Here is a 21,777-nt window from a genome sequence, read left to right as displayed (position 1 = left end):
CCATATGACCTTATTTTAACTTAATTACCTGTTTATATACAATATCTCTATATACAACTTGAAGTATTAGGGGTCAGGACTTCACATATGGGCATTAGGGGGAAAACAATTCAGCCCATACCACATTTAAATGATCTTTTAGATCTTTAAATGATCTTTAAAACAATCTTTTAGGTGGTCTATCACCCCACTGTCTCCCTCCCCTGCCCCTCGATTTGACCCCTTAGGTGATAGGAACTCTGTTTCTCTTCTGGTGGTATCCAGAGTCTAACTGTCCATCACACTACAAGTATCTCACACACTCTTGGTGAATGCCGGCATGGACAGAGGTATTCTGAGTTATTTAATAATAAAGATAATGATTGTCATTGATATTTTTTCTCTTAAGTCATTCATATTCAGTTCAGTCACTCAGTCGTGTCCGACTCTTTGCAATCCCATGAATCGCAGCAGGCCAGGCCTTGCTGTCCATCACCAACTCCCAGAGTTTACTCAAACTCATGTCCATTGAGTCAGTGATGCTGTCCAACCATCTCATCCTCTGTCGTCCCCTTCTCCTCCTGCCCTCAATCTTTCCCAGCATCAGGGTCTTTTCCAGTGAGTCAGCTCTTCGCATCAAGTGGTCAAAGTATTGGAGTTTCAGCTTCAGCATCAGTCCTTCCAATGAACACTCAGGACTGATCTCCTTTAGGATGGAATGGTTGGATCTCCTTGCAGTCCAAGGCACTCTCAAGAGTCTTCTCCAACACCACAGTTCAAAAGCATCAGTTCTTCAGTGCTCAGCTTTCTTTATAGTCCAACTCTCACATCCATACATGAGTACTGGAAAAACCATAGCCTTGACTAGATGGACCTTTGTTGGCAAAGTAATGTCTCTGCTTTTTAATATGCTGTCTAGGTTGCTCATAACTTTCCTTCCAAGGAGCAAGCGTCTTTTAATTTCCTGGCTGCAGTCACCATCTGCAGTGATTTTGAGACACCCAAAATAAAGTCAGCCACTGTTTCCACTGTTTCCCCATCTATTTGCAATGAAGTGATGGGACCAGATGCCATGATCTTTGTTTTCTGAATGTTGAGCTTTAAAGCAACTTTTTCACTCTCCTCTTTCACTTTCATCAAGAGGCTCTTTAGTTCTTTTTCACTGTCTGCCATAAGGGTGGTGTCATCTGCATATCTGAGGTTATTGATATTTCTCCCGGCAATGATTCCAGCTTGTGCTTCTTCCAGCCCAGCGTTCCTCATGATGTACTCTGCATAGAAGTTAAATAAGTAGGGTGACAATATATAGCCTTGACGTAGTCCTTTTCCTATTTAGAACCAGTCTGTTGTTCCATGTCCAGTTCTAACTGTTGCTTCCTGACCTGCATACAGGTTTCTCAAGAGGCAGGTCAGGTGGTCTGGGATTCCCATCTCTTTCAGAATTTTCCACAGTTTATTGTGATCCACACAGTCAAAGGCTTTGGCATAGTCAATAAAGCAGAAATAGATGTTTTTCTTGAATGCTCTTGTTTTTTTGATGATTCAGCAGATGTTGGCAATTTGATCTCTGGTTCCTCTGCCTTTTCTAAAACCAGCTTGAGCATCTGGAAGTTCACGGTTCACGAATTGCTGAAGCCTGGCTTGCAGAATTTTGAGCATGACTTTACTAGCGTGTAAGATGAGTGCAATTGTGTGGTAGTTTGAGCATTCTTTGGCATTTCCTTTCTTTGGAATTGGAACGATATTGGTGATAGAGTATTGGAATTATTGGTGATAGAAGCAAGGTCCAATGCTGTAAAGAGCAATATTGCATAGGAACCTGGAATGTTAGGTCCATGAATCAAGGCAAATCGGAAGTGGTCAGACAGGAGATGGCAAGAGTGAACATCGAAAATCTAGGAATCAGCGAACTAAAATGGACTGGAATGGGTGAATTTAACTCAGATGACCATGATATCTAATACTGTGGGCAGGAATCCTATAGAAAAAATGGAGTAGCCATCATGGTCAACAAAAGAGTCCAAAATGGAGTACTTGGATGGAATCTCAAAAATGACAGAATGATCTCTGTTCATCTTCAAGGCAAACTATTCGGTATCACAGTAATCCAAGCCTATTGCCCCAACCAGTAACGCTGAAGAAGCCAAAGTCAAACGGTTCTATGAAGACCTACAAGACCTTTTAGAACTAACACCCAAAAAAGATGTCCTTTTCATTATAGCAGACTGAAATGCAAAAGTAGGAAGTCAAGAAACACCTGGAGTAACAGGCAAATTTGGCCTTGGAGCACAGAATGAGGCAGGGCAAAGGCTAATAGAGCTTTGCCAAGAGAACGCACTGGTCATAGCAAACACCTTCTTCCCACAACAGAAGATAAGACTCTACACATGGACATCACCAGATGGCCAATACCAAAATCAGATTGATTATATTTTTTGCAGCGAAAGATATATATAGTCAGCAAAAACAAGACCGGGAGTGGACTGTGGCTCAGATCATGAACTCCTTATTGCCAAATTCAGACTAAACTTGAAGAAAGTGGGGAAAACCACTAAACCATTCAGGTATGACCTAAATCAAATCCCTTATGATTATACTGTGGAAGTGGGAAACAGATTTAAGGGACTAGATTTGATAGAGTACCTGATGAACTATAGACAGAGTTTCATGACATTGTACAGGAGACAGGGATCAAGACCATTCCTGAGATAAAGAAATGCAAAAAAGCAAAATGGCTGTCTGAGGAGGCCTTACAAATAGCTGTGAAAAGAAGCGAAGAGCAAAGGAGAAAAGGAAAGATATACCCATTTGAATACAGAGTTCCATAGAATAGCAAGAAGAGGTAAGAAAGCCTTCCTCAGCAATCAATGCAAAGAAATAGAGGGAAACAAAAGAATGGGAAAGACTAGAGATCTCTTCAAGAAAATTAGAGATACCAAGGGAACATTTCATGCAAAGATGGGCTCAATAATGAACAAAAATGGTATGGAGCTGACAGAAGTAGAAGATATTACAAAGAGGTGGCAAGAATACACAGAAGAAGCATACAGAAAAGGTCTTCTCGACCTAGATAATCATGATGGTGTGATCACTCACCTAGGACCAGACATCCTGGAATGTGAAATTAAGTGGGCCTTAGGAAGCATCATTATGAACAAAGCTAGTGGAGATGATGGAATTCCAGTTGAGCTATTTCAAATCCTAAAAGATATTGCTGTGGAAGTGCTGCACTCAATATGCTAGCAAATTTGGAAAACTCAGTAGTGGCCACCAGACTGGAAAATGTCAGTTTTCATTCCAATCCCAAAGAAAGGAAATGCCAAAGAATGCTCAAAACAGTCATTCATGTTATTGTCTTCAAAACACCACAAGTATAGGAAAGAATGAAGCTGTTATGTAGGTAGCATGGATTTCTAATAATCTACCACCCTTTCCCAAAACCAAAAAATAAAAGTTTATTCCCCTTTAGGTTTCTGTGTCCAGGGATTTTCTGAGTTCTTAAGAGACCAGCCAGGCAGGTGTTAATAATGTAAATGAGATTCTTCTGTCTCTGCCATTTTGGGGTTAAAATTCTGACTCTGAAGACTATATGAATTTATCACAAAGCCAAAATTACATTTGTCTTTCCTAACACCTACGATGATTACTTTATGATTCACACACTAAAACAAAATGCCAAATTAGAAATGCCTTTGGTCACTTTATAGCTAAATTGATACGCTGTACAAGAGCAAATGTGAGGTATGGAAGGAAGTTTCCTTACTCATGAGTTGATAACAGATACTCATGTTCCTGAGTTCATTGGCAAATATCATTGGCTGTTTTTCTTTAAAAAAAGAAAGTTCTTAGAAAAAATTATAATAAGTATTGTGACTAAGTATAAGAATTTCTAAGAGGCAAGCTATTTTTCCCTACAGATCCAGCCTGGGTTGCTTTAGCATTAATGCTTTGGACCTAGAAGTTAAATGCTAATGTAGTGTCATTTTATTAAAATAGTATATCACAGAAAAGCAGAACACATATATAACATTTAGTTGATTTTGCTTTTCATTGCATCTATGTGCCTACTAAGCTTATATATGTATTTTTATCAATATTTTTGGTTTACAGTGAAATATTTTTTCTTGCTAATACCTGTCATGTTTTTAATTATACTTAAAGCATGCCTTTAAAAGCAGTAATATAGAGATGTCATCATCTTTTATCTGTTTATATTAAGTGAACTTATAGTGGATCCCAATCTGAGATCTCCTAAAATTTCCCAGAGTGGGATTTTGTGTACTGTGACTCTCTTTTAAGCCTCAAAGCAAAGCGTCTGTATCTAAGATTGCAGTTTTGTTTTCTTCACCCATTCCTGGTTAAAGAGAATGTTGTGGTGGCTGTTTGTCACAAATGAGGCAGATGGTGGAATTTTACTAGAAGGAGCTGAGCAGAGGAGGGGAAAGCTGAGCAGGAGGAAGGAGTTTGAGATTGGGGGAACCACATGGCTCAGAAAGCAGGCCCAGTCCAAAGTCAGATAACAAGCCCAGTTCTTACAGGATGAGCTTTCCAATATTTAAGACCTAAATGTGTATGGTGGCTGTGGGCTGGTGTAATTTTGAAAGAGAGGTTGTAGGCAGTTTGCTTTCTGGAATAATTTGAGGGCATCTTTAAGGTGCCAATAACTGAATTCCCGCTTTAGAACTGGGAATCTGGCTTGAGTTTGAGCTTTATCCTGTACACTGTGTGACCGTTCTGAGTTGCAGTTTCCTTTTCTCTGTAATGATAAGACCTATTCACAACTTATAATCAGGATAAATTAGGTAATGTACACAAAATTGCTTTGTTCAGTGGCATGTGTCATAAATGCTACTGGAGTTGAGCAAAGATAGTTTCTGTTAGACTGTCCCACAGAACCTGCACATCCACATTTCATGCCTCAGACCAGATGGATTGCCATTGGGACATTGATATCGTTGCAGTGAGCCCAATGATTAGGCTACCACATTTAGTGCTTTCAAAAACAAACCAAAAAAAGATACATAAGTCTATTTGATAACTGATTAATGAAGTGAGATTCTTAATGTCATTTATTAAATGTAAAGCTTATTTACAGCATTTATAGAATCAGATCTGCAGGGGATCTCATCTAATTTTCTCCCCTCCCTTCAAGAAGGGCTGTATCAAATGTAAATTAGCCCTGACAGATGGTGATTGGATTCAGTTTCTAAATTTCTTAAGGAGGATTTCACAGTTTTCCTCTCTAAATTCTTTCAGTAATTTAACATTTCTTATGCCAAGTTCTTCCTTACAGCTGACCTAAATCTGTACTTGTAAAAGTCCTTCCTTATCCCCCTCCTCCTATCTTTACCAGAGATAGAGAACAGCTGGCCAGCAACCTTCTTATGATAATAACCCTTTTCAGTATTGAAAAAAAAGAGTTACTAAGTTGGACTCAATCGCTCCATCTCCTCCACCCCTGCGCCACTCCCCCGTTCATCAGCTAGTCTTCTCTGAATCATTCATGACCATGCTGCCATCCCTCGCCATGTCCCTGTCTCAGACCCTTGATACTTTCAAGCAGCTGGGCAGACGTGTGGCTCTGGGGAGGAGGCAGGCTGCTGCTTCCTCTCCTCCCTATGTTTTATGCATCACTGAGCCTTCTAATAAATGAATCAGGATAACCCTTAACAGTGTTGGGCGAGTCCATGACACTTTTTTCTCATAAACATGGAGTTCTGCAAGGATACTGTTCACAGGTTGCTTTGAAAATTGGGCCTCCCCTGTGCCTTAGTTTGCTTAGCCAGTCAGGCCATGACGCTACCACTTTGCATGCTAAAGATAACACTGATTGATATCTCTGCTCTCTTGAACTTAGTCTTGGAAGACACTGACCTAAAACTCTCCTGAGTGTAGAATATGCACACTGACTGAAAGAGAGAATGGGCTTCCCCAGCTTTCTAGGTTGCAGTTGGGAAATAAGTGACCACTGAGGACAATTGAGCTCATTAAGATGATCCCAAGAGGTTTCAGAGTGGCTCCTCTTTTTAATCTGAATGTGTATGCTTTTATGTCTCTCTAGGTTTATTACCCAGAGCTTTCTGTCTGGGTCTGTCAAGAACCATTTCCAGACAAGGAAATGGAGGGAAGGCTTCCTAAGGTAAGATCTCCAGCTGACATTTTGTTAAGGTGTTTTGTTTTTTTTTTCCCAGTATAGAAACAAAAACAGCTATTCCTCATTTTAATACTCATTACTATAATAATCCATTAACCTGATACCATAATCCATAACCTATTATCCACTTGGAAATAACTGGTGGCTCAGAGGTTAACGCGTCTGCCTCCAATGCGGAAGACCTGGGTTCGATCCCTGGGTCAGGAAGATCCCCTGGAGAAGGAAATGGTAACCCACTCCAGTATTCTTGCCTGGAGAATCCCATGGATGGAGAAGCCTGGTAGGCTACAGTCCATGGGGTCGCAAAGAGTCGGATATGACTGAGCGACTGAACAGAACAGAACAAAAAAGAAAAAGAATATCCTTATATCCTGTGATTCTTACAGTTCATATTATCTTTCTTTCTTGATGCCCAAAGTCCAAAGCAAATTTTCATTTGAGAATAGTGGAACCAATTTGTCAGATATACATTTTACAGGTTTTTTTGTTTGTTCCATTCCAATGTAGATAAATCCAAATATGAATATATCTAACTAAAATATCTCTTAAAACTATAGATGATGATAATTTTTTCGGTAATAATACCAGACTATCTGATAAAATTACCCATAAAACAAAACAGAAAGAATATTAAAAAGCTGCTATATTTTTTCTTCTAAGTTTTAGGCCCAAAAGTATTTTCTATAAACATGCTTTCATTGCTGAGACATTTTCAGTGTGACAATTCTCTGCCATAAGAAAATTTGTAAAATTTACATTTTAGATTTCAGCAGCATTTCAAAACAACAACAACAGAAACATTTACCAATTTTTACTATAGATACCTTTGAATTTTGCTTTTTAGGGTAAATTTCAATTTGACCTTAAGCAGGGAGGATTGTATTTTTTACCACTGACCTATTGATTCTGCAGTTAAAAAAAATAGAGACCAATGAAAATACAATTTCCATTTAAAAATTTCTTAAGTGTAATTGACCAATGGAGAGGACTCCCCAACTATTACTGTCATTTCAACTTTGGTAAACTATCCTACTTGCCCTTAATGGTTTCAGCAATTTCCTACCTTTTACTGACAGGCAGACATTAGCTAAAGAGATTATGTCAACTGGCAGTTTGCACTGAAAGAAAACAGTCCTAAATCACTTTTAATCTTTCAGAGAATTTCTGAAGGTCAAGGTAGAAATCATTGGCAAGAAAGTACGAGAACTAAATGATTTGGTCCCTGCCTGGGCTAGACTTTTTCTGATCTTGCAGTGTTGGAGTGGAAGTGAGCTAAAATACAGGAGCTTTATTTAAAACACATTCACACCCCACCACTGCACCACCAGGGTTGCTGTTGTCTAGACCTTCTTTGCTGGACCACCTCAGGGCATAATTCCCTGAGCAGCTGAGGGTGAGATGTGATCACGGAAGGGAAGAGGGGGAGTGTAGCCCTTTCATTAGTTCCTGCCCGACTCAGGAGTCCAGAGTTCTTCTCTGTGATACTGGTAGCATCATCCAGACAAGCAAGACTGGCCGAATTCCTCAGTGAGGTCAGCAGTGCCTCCCTTTCCTCTTGAAAGGCCATCTGAGTCCTAGGCCTTGTCTGCATTGAGGTATATTCCAGGGGCTGGTGGATCCTGGAATTCAGGTCTTCTGTTATTTCGAGTTCTTTCTCTCTAAATATATGAATAGTATTTTAAGCATAATATATTTGTCCTTTTTCTAGCTGTTGCCTTCTGGAAAAGTACATCTTTGCATAATCATAAGAAAAACAATCCTGGCTTACTTAGCCCAAAACACATTATTGAGTAACTGGGGGACTCATGTACTAACAGTCATCAGCAGGGAGAGCCACCCAGGAGCACAGTCTCCGGGGGCCCCTGGACACGTATCTGTATCTCCTTCTCCAGCCTTTTGGTTTATTCAAGTTCCTCAGTCCTGTCGGGACCATTATATGAGGGATGATGGAGGAAAATAGGACAATTTTTGTATAAAATTCTTCCAAGGTCTAACTTGTGGAAATAAGGCATCTTCCTGTTTCCTCTCTGAAATACCTCCTTCTCTTGTTGCAGAAGCTTGAAATTCCTTCAAGGTGGGGGCAAAGATATCTTTTTTCTTTCTTTCTCTCTCTGTCTCTCTTTTTTTTTAATGAATAGGGGGTAGGGACTGAAATCTAGTGAATTCCAGCCTCCAAAGGAAGGATGTACAGAACTTTAGCTCCCTAGAAGCTCCCTAGGGGGTCTCATATCAGAACTCCCTGCAAGGTTTATCACCACTGCTTTGCTGTCCTCCAGTTACTTGGGTGGCTCCCATATAGCATGTTAATTTTAGGGCAGGCTGGAGGGACTGCTTTTGTCTCTCTTGCCTTAAAATCTAATAGACTGTTCAGTCCATAGTAGGCATGCACAACGTGAATAATGAAGGAAGGACACATATGAATATTTGGGGGTCTTGAAAGAGAGAAAAAAATACTAAAAAAGGTAAATTCAAATCTGAAATGATCTCCTTTGAATTTTCTTTTCCTGGAAGAACTTCTTTCCAAATTACCCATATCCCACACAGCTCCCACCCAGTTCCCATCCATTTTGTTTTTTTTTTCCCATGGAAATATGAGAGTGTAAGACTGAGACATATAAAGACTAACTGATGTTCTGTATATTCACTTAGGAGTAAGTCTGGAGTAGGCAGTTTTCAGGCCAGCCATGATATTAAGTGAAGTATGTTATGAACTTTTGATTTCCTTTTCTAGGCCTATGACAGTTAGCATTGTCTAATTCTTCATTTGTCTAAAACTTGTTTGTCATATCCTGAACTGTGATGCTAACTGGTTGATTTGAGAGGAGAAACAAACATTAAAGACATCGGGTTTCAATGGATTTCTTTTTTAAATAGTGGAGTGCATGCCAAAATTTCAAAATTGAAATTATTTTCACAAAAGAAAGGAATTGCTCGATATAATGCTTTTGGATATTTTTCTGGATCCTTCAGGCCATGTAAATGATGAATAAAATTTTAATTTAATTTTCTGGTTGGCCCTTTTGGCATTTAATGATACCAATTCAGTTCAGTTCAGTCGCTCAGTCGTGTCCGACTCTCCGCAACCCCATGAATCACAGCACACCAGGCCTCCCTGTCCATCACCAACTCCCGGAGTTCACCCAAACTCATGTCCATCGAGTCCGTGATGCAATCCAGCCATCTCATTCTCTGTCTTCCCCTTCTCCTCCTGCCCCCAATCCCTCCCAGCATCAAACAATCTCTAAGTCACAGACTAAGACGGGAGCATTAAAGTACTTACTGAGTGGATTTTATATACATTCTGAAAATGTTACATGCTCTAAAAGTCTGAGATTTTTTTACAAAAATTTAGATAAAACATGTTTAATATGAGAACTCTGTATGGTAAATAAAACTTCTTAAAGCTGATTTATCTGTTAAATTTAGTTTACTCTGGGGTTGCTGAGTGAACTGAACAATTTGGTTTCAAGCTGTTTGGATGTCTCTGATTTCTGATTCTTCAGTTCAGTTCAGTCGCTCAGTCATGTCCGACCCTTTGCAACCCCATGGACTGCACCTTGCCAGGCTTTCCTGTCCATCACCAACTCCTGGAGCTTTCTCAAACTCATTGAGTTGGTGATACCATCCAACCATCTCATCCTTTGTTGTCGCCTTCTTCTCCTGCCTTCAATCTTTCACAGCATCAGGGTCTTTTCCAATGAGTCAGTTCTTCTCATCAGGTGGCAAAGTATTGGAGCTTCAGAATCAGTCCTTCCAATAAATATTCAGGACTGATGTCCTTTAGGATTGACTGGTTTGCTCTCCTTGCAATCCAAAGGACTCTCAAGAGTCTTTTCCAACACCACAGTTCAAAAGCATCAATTCTTTGGTGCTCAGCTTTCTTTATGGTCCAACTCTCACATCCATACATGACTACTGGAAAAACCATAGCTTTGACTAGACAAAACTTTGTCAGCAAAGTAAAGTCTCTGCTTTTTAATATGCTGTCTCTAGATTGGTCATAGCTTTTCTTCCAAAGAGCAAGTGTCTTTTAATGTCATGACTGCAGTCACCATCTGCAGTGATTTTGGAGCCCCCCAAAATAAAGACTCTCACTGTTTCCATTGTTTCCTCATCTATTTGCCATGATGTGATGGGACCAAATGCCATGCTCTTAGTTTTTTAAATGTTGAGTTTCTTAAAACGATTCAAATATGGTAATTTGTAGATTACAAAGCATGATTATCACTTTAACCCAAGTACCTTTATCCAGTCAAATTGGCTTATTATAACTATCCTTTTAGAACATGTGGCCTTAACAAAAAGGAAACAACAAAAAAAAATCCCGACAGATCTTTTAAAACCATAATGGATTTTTTTTTTTTTTTCAAGAAAATTTCTGTACTTAATGGTTAGGCTAAAAGAGACTCTTGTCATATGTTCACTGTTCTCATTCCTGAGTCGGGCATAGCATCTAGTTTTATAAGACCTTTATTTTGTATCATTGCTTGGGCAGATGGGCCTCATTGTCCTGTCCTCCTGCTGTTTGACTGTGGTGGGGCTCTCCTCCCTGTGGGTGCTCAGTGGGTCCTCAGTCACAGTGTATTTGGATTCTCCTAGTCAAATACACAAATCCTCACTCATCAGGATTGTGAGGATAGACTAGAAGAGCCGCAGTCAGTCCCAGCAGCTGAGTCTCCCACTCTCTGGCCCTGGTTTCCCTCTCGTCTCCTCTCTTGTGCAGCTGCTGCCTCCCCACCCCCAGCCCACATGGTTTTCCCCCCAAACACTCCCCTGTCTTTAGTGCCTACTTTTGGTCCTCACTGTAAGGCCTGTAGGGCCTGGGCCACTTGCTTCTAGAATAAAATGTTCATAAATTATATTTGTTGCAGTTGTGATATGCTTTAAATATTTTTACTAGGTATTATAAAACAATTATCCCTTTCCACCACACCCATTCAACTCTTAAAAAAAAAAACAAAGCGTTAACACTCCTAGGAACACTTCTCACCCAGTCTTCTGTCAGGCCATATTTGATCCCAGAAACTGTCTTTAGAAACCTGACTTTGGGGAACGCTGCCTCCCATGTGGCTGGGCTCAGCCCTTAGAGAAGCACTTGATTCTACTGCAGCCAAGGCAGCTAGTGTTTAATGACTTCATGCCCTCACAGACCTAATATTTACATTCAGGTGAACTGTGTTTAATATGTAAACTCTGCAAAATGTTGGGAGTTCAAGGATAAAAGTCAGGAGGAAGAAGCAAAAATGTTCAAATGGTTTTAAAAGCATGACTCAGTGTGATTCTTTCTGTGTGTGTCTGTGTGCCCTTCAGGGAAGACTTCCTGTCCCCAAGGAAGTGAACCGCAAGAAGGATGGCGAGATCGGGGCTGCCTCCCTGACTCCACTTGGCAGCAATGAACTCCACTTCCCAGGAACCAGTTACCTCCACTCTTTTTAATCACCTCCATTTGTATTACATATGGTGTATGGGTATTGATGAGGTCATGGTATCATATATGGGATTTTTTTCTGTGTAAATCATCAAGTATAAGAAGAAACTATGGGACTCTGAGCCTTGCTTTAGAGATTGTACAGTGGACAAATAGGTATCATCAAACCAGTTTTTAATCATTCTGACTCAAGTGAAAACGCTCAGAATTTCACACTGTGAATCCACGTTTACAACCCTTACAGGTGGGCCTTCAGGCCTGGTTTGCTACGACGATGTCTTCCACAACTCAAACTCCCTCTGCTCTCACACAACCGGTCCACTTCTCCCTTTTCACTCACACAGCTCCTGACTGCTTCTTGCAGAGGCTGAGAGTCCCCCTTTTTTTTTTTTTTTCATTTAGATGTAACAAGCCTAGTAGTTTATGTTCATCAATTGTCTGTATATCTCTATATTTTATCCATGTACTCTTTTGATGTATAGAAGTAGTTTGAAACTCATTGTTTCCTTGTGGTAAGTGACCGAGATGCTGCCACAGGACCTGAGACACTGATGAATGGTGCTATTTTGGACTTTCAACATGCTCCTTGGCGAGGTAGCTCTGATGGAGTTATTTTTTATTTTCATGTTCTAAGAAGGTGTTGGTGCTCTGTCTCCCTGAATGTCGTTCTCTAGACTGGATTGACTTGTCCTCCTTGTGTCTTCACTGTGGCTTTCTTCTTCAGCGTTGTAGACTGAGCGAGTGCCCCCGCAGAGCAGGCGACTCCTGTCTCATGGGCTGGCACTCCCAGGCACGCAGTCACTGCAGCGGGAGCAATCACAAAACTGTAACTTCCTTACCAAATCTCTTCCTTTCGGTAGCCTCGCCTGCCTAACTTAGTGAACGAAAAGCAATAATTTGACAGGCGTTTTTAGGTGTCTCTTTTGGTTCTTTCATTTAAAAGAATATTCAGGGGAAAAGGGGCAAACTTTTTTTTATAAATGCCCTCAGGGGGGGAGGGAAATCCAAAAAATTAGTATCTCAGTAGGAACATGAAAGTTACACCTTTCCCAAAAATTAGGTTGAAGAAAATGTCTTTATCAAAAAAAAAAAAAAATTTTTTTTTTAAGGCAGAGCACTCTTTTTCAACAGTCCTGATAAGCAAGGTGTAGATTTTACATTTTTGTCCTTGCTCCCAATGAAATGGATAAACAAAAATACAATCAGACAATACCATCTACTCATGGAATGTTGTTGTGTTAGCCAGTCTGAAAGCCCACCTTGATTTTTATATAACTGTCTTTAGCTCTTCCTTTGACAGGGCAGGCTTTGTTCTGAACTGTTCTGCTTCTGACTGTTACACATCGACTGACGCATGCGCCGCACTTCTTCCTTCTCTTCTCGCTCCCCATTGGCCTGAGTTTCCTGTGCATTTATCCCCTACCTCCTTTGTTAGAGTAGGTATATCCGCTGTGTAAATATAGCAAGAAAACAGTATTCTGCATCTGTGGCATTTACGTAGAGTTGCAGTTGTGTACTGCTGAATATGCAGGCTTTTTGTAACAATGTGATCTTTACTGATGCACTCACGACAAGTACCCAATGTATTTTAGCTATTTTAGTAGTATTTGTTCAATAAATATGCAAGCTGTACGGTAAATGGCTTGGCTCATCATTGGAAAGGCCGACTTTTGAATACTTTCACTGTCTCATGTTAAGCCATGTGCTCTCAGAGACCCAAAAGCAGATCCAAAGGCAGATATAAAAAGAGAGAATCAGCTCTGCCTTTCATGCATTTTCCCTTCTGAGGGTTTTATGAGATGAGGGCCTAGGCAAGAGCTCATTAAGATGGGTATTTGTAGAGCTGCCTATGGATACAAAGGAGAATTAAACCAAGACCCTTTTATTTCTGTACTTTTGTTTTTCAGTGCACTCCCTCACACCTCAAAACATTCTTTTCTGCCCTTGCCATAAAGACTTACTCTGTGGTGTTTTTCACCGGTACCAAAAGATACCCAACCTTGCTTCTTCATGGAATATTTGCACATACACACAAAAGTGTATAAATGTGTAAGAAAAGTCTTGTAAGTGGGTAGAATTTTGAGATAGAATTTTTAAGTCGTGAATTCACATGTACCCAGCTACCTATAATCTAGCAAATGATTAGATAAACATCACCAGAACCTTCTGGAGCTGTCCTGGGATGCTGAAACCAAACGATTCAGGGAATTTATTCTCTCCCTGTGTATGAGAAATGCCAGCTGGTCCCTCCTCATCTATTATCAGTGAAACTTCAGTTGGGTTTACATATTAATACAAGTTGTTAAATTGACCGGTAGGGTTTAGTAATTTGGGTTTCACCAGAACAGGGGCTAAGGAGCAGATCTCTAAGAGCCAGAGAGAGACAGGAGAGGAGCCAAAGGTAGCATTGCCCCAAGCTGGGAGTTTAGGCTTTGGAGAAAGGGGATCAGATGCTGTCTGGGGAATCTTGGTCCTTGACACCTCTGTTTGTGTCAGGAGGGACTTTTAAATTGGGGAATTTAAATGCTTTTGAAATTTATGCATATCTCAGATTTTGGTTAAGATTCTTATTTTATCTTAACGTTTAATCTTATTAAGAGAAAGGAGCTTTAGGGCAGAATTGCCTACCAGAGAAAATCTCAACTGCCTACCAGATAATCAGAATTTGCTCAACTTGGAAGAAAATTTTTAAATGGGGGTAGACTGTTTTGATAATCCCACCGGAGGTTAGTACTTCTAAATGTAAGAGAAATGCTCTTCAAATACAATTACCTTTCATCTTGTGATGTTACCATTTTCCTCACTCAGGAGGGTCCCATCACTTGTGTTAGCACAGCTGTGAGGGGTTACATCTTGCCTTCTTACTCTTGTTAAACTCAGAACAGAAAACGTGACGAGGCCAGGCCAGGGGGATGGTAGTCTGGGTTGCTTTATGCCCCTCTATGTTTATCTTTTGCCACGTAACTTAACAACCACACTTGACACCTTGAAACAACAGAAGTTTATTGTCTCCTGGATTCCGTTGGTCACGGGTCAGGAGCAGCTGAGCTAGTGGCTATGGCATAGCATTTCTTCTGGGTTTGCGGTCAAGAGGTCAGCAGGCTGCAATTATCTGAAGGCTTAACCAGGGCTGGAGAATCAGCTCCCAGTGTGGCTTGCTCACATGGTTGTTGGCAGGAGAATTCAGTTCTCCCACGCATGGGGCTTCTCCACAGGGCCACTCAAGTGTGCTCATGACCTCTGGCTTTCCCCACAGTGAGTAATTTAAGAGAGAGCTGGGAGCGAGCCATAATGCCTGTGACCTGTTCTCAGAAGTCACCATCATCCATTATACTCTATTCATTAGAAGCAAGTCACTAAGTATAGCTCACAGTCACGGAGAGGGAATTAAGCTCTACCTCCTGAAGGGAGGCATATAAAAAAATTTGTGGACACATTTGAAAACCAGCGCACCATCTGAAGTTAAAGCCTTATGGTAATTGTAGGCTGGGGGCTGAAAGTGAGAACAGCTGATAGTAAACTCATAGTTATTTCTTTGATTGAAGAAGTTTTGCAATCCTTGAATCTCCAGAGACTGAAGGCAGAAGAGGAGAACATCCAGGAATTATAATACTGTTTCTTAACCCAAGTGCTATTGACTCTGAAAGGAATATTTAGAAAATGTTATCGGAAGCTATCAAAACAGGGATGCTAGAATAAATGATGTTTAAAGTTCCATCCAACTCAATGGCTTGGGTTTGATGATGACAACTCCCTTGTTCCCTATGAAGCTTGAAACACTAATTGACCATGCATTTCAACGTAAATTTGCAGGATCCATGTTGTGAAAATCAGCTACAACTTGTTCAGGGTTAATAAAGCTATGGTTTTTCCAGTGGTCATATATGGATGTGAGAGTTGGGCTAAAAAGAAAGCTGAGAACCGAAGAATTGATGCTTTTGAACTGTTGTGTTGGAGAAGTCTCTTGAGAGTCCCTTGGACTGCAAGGAGATCCAACCAGTCCATCCTACAGGAAATCAGTCCTGAATATTCATTGGAAGGACTGATGCTGAAACTGAAACTCCAATACTTTGGCCAACCTGATGGGAAGAACTGACTCATTGGAAAAGACCCTGATGCTGGGAAAGAATGAAGGCAGGAGAAGTAGGGAACGACAGAGGGTGAGATGGTTGGATGGCATCACTGACTTGATGGACGAGTTTCAATTATCTCCAGGAGTTGGTGATGGACAGGGAAGCCTGGCGTGCTGCAGTCCATGGGGTCCCAAAGAGTCAGATGCAACTGAGTGAATGAACCGAGCTGAATAAACTGCTGAAGTGGAGCTAAGAAACTGGAACACTATCCATAGAGCAGGAGACCCAAACTCTGATGAAAGACTGTGGTTTGTTCTCTCTCTAGTGGTAAAAATATTACCCTGTGGACTTTGGGCAGAGATTGCTAACCAAAAACCAGGGACTGGATGTGACCTGCAGACTTGTTTTGCCTACAAAATGTGTTTTATAAAAATGTTGATTTAATTTCCACCACTTACAAATTGGAAGATTTCACATGAAAATTCAGGTTTGGGGCTTCCCTTGAAAAATGAGAGCTGAGTAGCAGCCTGCATTTCTGATGAGGCTGGGCCCCTCACACGTGCATCCTCACCCTGCTTATCGTCTCATATCCTGTCTGCTTTGGTCATTTTCCTCCCCTGCCCCACTCTGCTGGCACGTGAGTTTGCAAAAGGAGTCTTCTCATTTCAGAGATCCTGATGTGCTTATTTTCACCCCAAAATGGTCAGAGGACCTTCTAAGCTCTTTGTTTGATAGTTGTGAAGGACAGACTGGAAACAAAGGCTTCTTGTTACTGATCCCCAGACAGGGCTGCTGCAGTTCCCTCTGCTGCTCCAGGCCCTCTTCTCAACTTTTGAGTTACCCTCCCCCAGTGACTGAGAGTCCCAGGCTAAATCACCTTGGACTGGGTCAGGTTAGACTACATATAGGTCTGAAAAATGCCTGCTCTTCAAACCACGGTATGTGTACCTCAGGGCATGTAAGGTCTTTCCCAGGAATCTATGCTCATAGATAGTTTTAAGGAAACTCATTTCTAGATCCTCTGGACTCTTACTGAAGCAAGAGTAAGACTCTTTCCTAAGATTGTTCTGCTGAGAATGAGCCTATGTTTATAATTGTCCTCTCTACATTATTTTAAAAAAGATATAGGTCTCATGCATCGCAATTGTTAATATAATACATTGCCCTTAATATGACACAAAAACTGCAGATGCGGCAAAGAGGAAGGTTCCTTTAATGATTAATCATAAATCCATTTGCTTCGGGCTTTCCCTTCTTATACACACATTCAAAGTGACAGATTAGAAAACACAGAAATGAGGTGTTTGGATTCATGGGATCTCAGAATTCAGATAACTGGTAAAATGCAGTGATGGAAATAATGACAATTTTTATTTAATGCTTTCTCCTCCTGACTCTTGTCAAAAAATGCCTTGCCCTTAAGGGAGAGTCCTAAGAGGGGGAAGCAAAGAGAAAGTGAGTAGGAAACACTGAATACCCAAAATGGCTTTGTGAATACCCAAAATTCATGTGATTCTAAGCATTCTTTCCTCACTTGTCTCCATACTCATCCCTAGGATATTTCTTACCTGGGAAGAAAGTAGCCTAGAACAGCTACAGTAGTATAAATTTGCATTGCTGTTTATTTTAAATGTAATCAGGATGCCTTTTGAAAATACTCAATTTTTACAAGATAAAATGGATAAAATTCAAGGATTAAAACATTTTCATATGGTCTCTTTCAGACTTGATGTGCATTGGTTAATAAAACTGTCAAAACCTGTGGTATCAAACCATAGCATAAAATACTTGTCTCAATTATATATATATATATATATATATATATATAATTTGTTTCACTTATAGTCAATTCAATTCTCATCACATCCTATCTTAAAAAATGTTTAATATCTTTTTCATAACATCATCAAAAATTTTAGTGTGCTGCTAGACTGATTAGAAGCCTAAAACCCTTCTATTATTTGTGGCGCTTCCCGTTTTTTCACAAGTTCTTATTTGTCCTCCAGAGTCAGTCAGCAGCATTCAATAGCCTCATTAAGTTTTACAAGAGACATGTCATGCCTTTCGTCATTCTTCTTACTTGATTGAAGAAAGTGTATGGATAATTTGGTTTTTATAACTTATTTAAACATGGAATAATTAATTGGGTTCATATCATTTTAATTATGATTGGTTTCAGTGGTCAGTTTCACAATATAGACTTTTAATTCTCATTCATTTTTTATAATAATCCTCAAAATAACTATCTGAATTGAAAAATGAATTCAAAGTTTTTTTCTACAGAGAGTGTATCTGATTTGACTAATAGGTTTGACAGTGAAGACTGGCTCTGCCAATGATGTTTGTGATGGACAAGTTCTGTTAATGGGCTAAATCTGCAACTCTAAGGTATTGATAATATGGTTAAGCCAAGAAATATGGTAAAAATATTTTTAAAAAAGCATTGTTTTGGCAAAAGTGTAATGAAATTAATATCTATCTATTATTCCTTTCATTTCTGAAGACATGGGATTTTAAAAGGTGGGTTTAGGTCAAAGTGTTACCTAATTAACACTAACATAATTAACAATCATTTGATAACTAACATAATTAACAATCATTTGATAAATCTTAGCCAAGATCTTTCTTCCCAGAAATTGAGAAAGTGAATTAGATTTTAATGATGAGAACAAATCCATTTGCAAGTCAGGGTGCTTTCCAATTCGTTGCTTATTAAAAAAATGCAGAAGGACCTAATCAAGTTGACAGGTGAAAGAAGATTAAAAATATGTTTTAATAGTAGATCATCATATGAATTTTGGCATATAACATGGAAGGAGTTCAAAGAGTTAAATTACATTACTATCATAAAACATTTTCAGTTCCTACAGTTTACAGCTTAAAAACATACAAAAGAAATAGAATTGATGAGAACCTGTGTCTCATTTTAGCATTAAGTAATATTCATCTACAGATGCTTGAACTAATTGAAAAAATTCATCATCTTATTAAGGTGTATTTTCATTCTAACTTAAACTTTTGTGTTTAATAATAAATTAATATATTAATGTAGTTTTAGTTAGTAGTGAATTACTAATAGTGCTAATTCATGCAACCAGCTTGTTTTAATGCTTACAGTTTTATGGTCACAGAACATAAAAGTTTTTAAATTTAGATACTTTTTTTACTGCAGATAAATGTGATAGGATGATCAATAAAGTCTTATAAAAAATCTTATTAATTACAAGTGTTGGTACTGGAATAAAATTCTAAGTTCATGAAAAAAACATCAAATTTCTGCAAGTTAAAAAATTGTTTTTAAAAATGAAATTATGGATTATCAGTTGCCACAGTGTTTAGACTTGATTGCACACATTCATGAAAGAAATTCAACTTTTATGTTAGAAATGTTTCAAATTATAACCTTTGAAAGTATTTAAACTTAGGATGAAAAACTTTATTGTTAACTTAGAAATCGCATGATGGAAATACTCTATTAAGATTCTCTTTTCCAAATTTTTAATTTTAATTTTTTTGCATTTTGGCCACCCTGCACAGCATGTGGGATGGTTTCCTGACAGGGGATTGAACTCAGGCCTCTCCAGTGAAAGCACCAGTTCCTAACAACTAGGCCACCAGGGAACTCCCAAGAGTCTCTCTTTTTTCAGAACGAAAATATTTCAGCATCTCTGAACTAGATAACCACCTGTATCCTGTGCTTTGAGGAACTCACTTTTGGCCAGAAATACATCTCACCCAACCATAATGCCTGAATTCTCCCATTATTCTGCATGGAGAAGCCTTGAAGTTTGCTGGCCATGAACTTAGTGCGTTTCAGGGAACAAGACTCCCAGGGAACACAACAGGAATGAATTTTGATGGGGAAAGGAAAGAAAGATGGAGACTACTTGGTCCCCCGAGCCCCTGACTGCACAGGAAGACAGGAAGAAGGTCTCAGGGATTAGTCTTCCTGGGCTGCAAATTCATTAAGTCGGTAATTATTCTTAGAGCCTTTACTTCATTCATTTGATTCTCAAGGTCAAATCTCTTTAGTGATAATCCTTTTCTTCCAGAGTCTTTTAAACACTTCGGTATATCTCTGTCCAGCCATGTCAGTGGTCACAGGAGAGGGGGACCTGGGTCAGTGAGAAGTGGGATTGTAGAGCAGGCTTCCGACCCTTGAGTCCTTGGGACCCCAGCAGCCCTGGAGAAAAGCCCATAGAACATTAGAGTAGAAAAGTAGGGTCTTCTTTTCTTTTATTGTGAATGTGTCCATTAGGCTTACCTCTGAGCATAGCTCCATAGAGGCAATACGCAATTAATCTATTCCCTCTCACAGTCCACAGTGCCATCAACAGACAGCTTAGCTATTTCACTGAGAGACCCATGTGGCTATGTGAAAGCCTCATGGAATAGAGCATTTTAAGAATGCATTAATTTGTGACTCCTTCAAGTTGGGCAGCTTTAATTACTAGTTGGAACCTTCTTGAGCCTAACACTTTTACTTTCCACCCACCCTTTGGTCCTAGCTGAGTTCTCAGCGCTACAGAGACTAAGTGGGCTTTTTCTTTCTGCACAACAGCCTTTTGTGTCCTGTTCCTCTGCTTTTTGCTCTTCCAGGCAGAACTGCCTCCGTTCCTTTAGCCAGTTTCCTTGGGATCTGTTTTCTGGAGCTTTCACCACCCCTATTGCCCTCTTACAAGGACCCTTGTCTGTGGCCGACCCAGCTCCTTTTGAAAAATGGTAGCCATGGTCTGGGAAGGTTCAAGGGTGGAGGCTTCCGTCAGGACACACTGTGTACACGCTGGCCATCAGGGTGACCTGTGACGTGGCTCAGCTCATGCACTGGGGGCCCCAGTACTGACCTAATAACTGCTGCAGGGCCCCATGTGCCCTGTTCCCAAGTCTCCTTAGGCTCCGCACCAGTGCCTCTCTCAGGGCCCCTGAGAAGACAGGAGACATCACATCTTTTCTCAGAAGCCGTAGACCTCCTCCTGTTCCCTCCTCTCCCTGAGCTGTTTGTGCCAAAGATTCTGGATATGTGGGAGAGGGGAGCAAGCAAGGGTACTTCCTCAGGCCTCTGTGGAAACCACCTCCCAGCTCACTCCTCCAAATCTCAAAGCTAACTTCCGAAAACAAGTGTTCCCTGCAGAGCTGAGGGGCACCTCTTTCTTACAGAAAAGGGTAACTGGTATACTCTAATTTGTCATTAACAGCTAGGATCTGCTTTGTCAGATGTGATAATGAGAGAGCATTTGATGTGTGTTCTTGTGGAGGAGGACTAGCTCTGAGGGACATTTAAAAAGTGTGGCAGCAGCTCCTGGGAACAGTGTGAAAAATAGCCGCTTGCTCATTGTCTGTGTAGGACACTTGAGTGACTGTCACTTATATCACTTCACATGTGGCTCCTCTGCAACGATGCGATGCGAGGTCAGAATCATTAGCTCGGCTCAGGGATAATTAGTTGCCCACAGTGAAATAGCTTGTCTGAGATGGCAGAGCCTCTTCCTTAATCTTTGTTATTTCCTACATGCTCATAAGTGGCTGTTGGGAATGTAACACAGTGTTAAATGTAGAACCTGCATGTTACTCATCAATCCTACATCTAGGTGTATAGCCAAAGAATTGAAAATATGTGTACACAAAATAAATGTACATGGCAGCATTATTCATATTCACCAGAAAATAGAAATAAATGTCCATAAGTTGATGACTAGCCAAGCAAAATGTGATATATCCATACAATTTAGTACTGTACAGCGATTAAAAAAGCAATGAAACACCAACATATCTACAATATGGATGAACCCTGAACACCTAATACCCAAATCAGTCACATAAAGTCATATATTATATGATTTTATTTGTATTAAATATCCCTATTGCCTATTTAGTCAAATGCAGAGAAATAGAAAGTAGATTAGAAGTTGCCAGGGGTGAGGAAGGAGAGAATGGAAAATGATTGCTAATAAATATGGGTGATTACATATGTTCTGGAATTACATAAAGTGACATGGTTATACAATCTTCTGAATATACTTAAAACTACTAAATTGTACATCTTAAAAGGATGAGTTTTATGATATATTACTTATATCTCAGTTTTTAAAAATACAATAGTAAAAACCCAAGCTATCCAAATAGAAAATGGCAAAAGGCATGAA

General features: G+C 39.9%; 1 protein-coding gene across 2 annotated transcripts in view; it reads left to right on the top strand.

The window, feature by feature from the left end:
- Nucleotides 1-13,191, top strand: part of NREP (neuronal regeneration related protein) — a 32,732-nt gene extending 19,541 nt beyond the window's left edge. For both annotated transcript variants that reach the window (XM_088840140.1, XM_088840141.1), the window contains exons 4-5: nt 6,041-6,118; nt 11,444-13,191. In XM_088840140.1, coding sequence (XP_088696266.1) covers nt 6,041-6,118; nt 11,444-11,569 — 204 coding nt within the window. In that variant the 3' untranslated portion in view covers nt 11,570-13,191. The remainder of the gene's footprint in view (nt 1-6,040; nt 6,119-11,443) is intronic.
- The last annotated feature ends 8,586 nt before the right edge of the window (nt 13,192-21,777 follow it).

The sequence above is a fragment of the Moschus berezovskii genome, chromosome 9, assembly GCF_049115385.1.
Source record: "Moschus berezovskii isolate FMDL1 chromosome 9, NW_MosBer_1.0, whole genome shotgun sequence".
Lineage (NCBI taxonomy): Eukaryota > Metazoa > Chordata > Mammalia > Artiodactyla > Moschidae > Moschus > Moschus berezovskii.
Note: the sequence above shows the minus strand (reverse complement) of the source record. Positions and strands in the feature narration are given on the sequence as shown.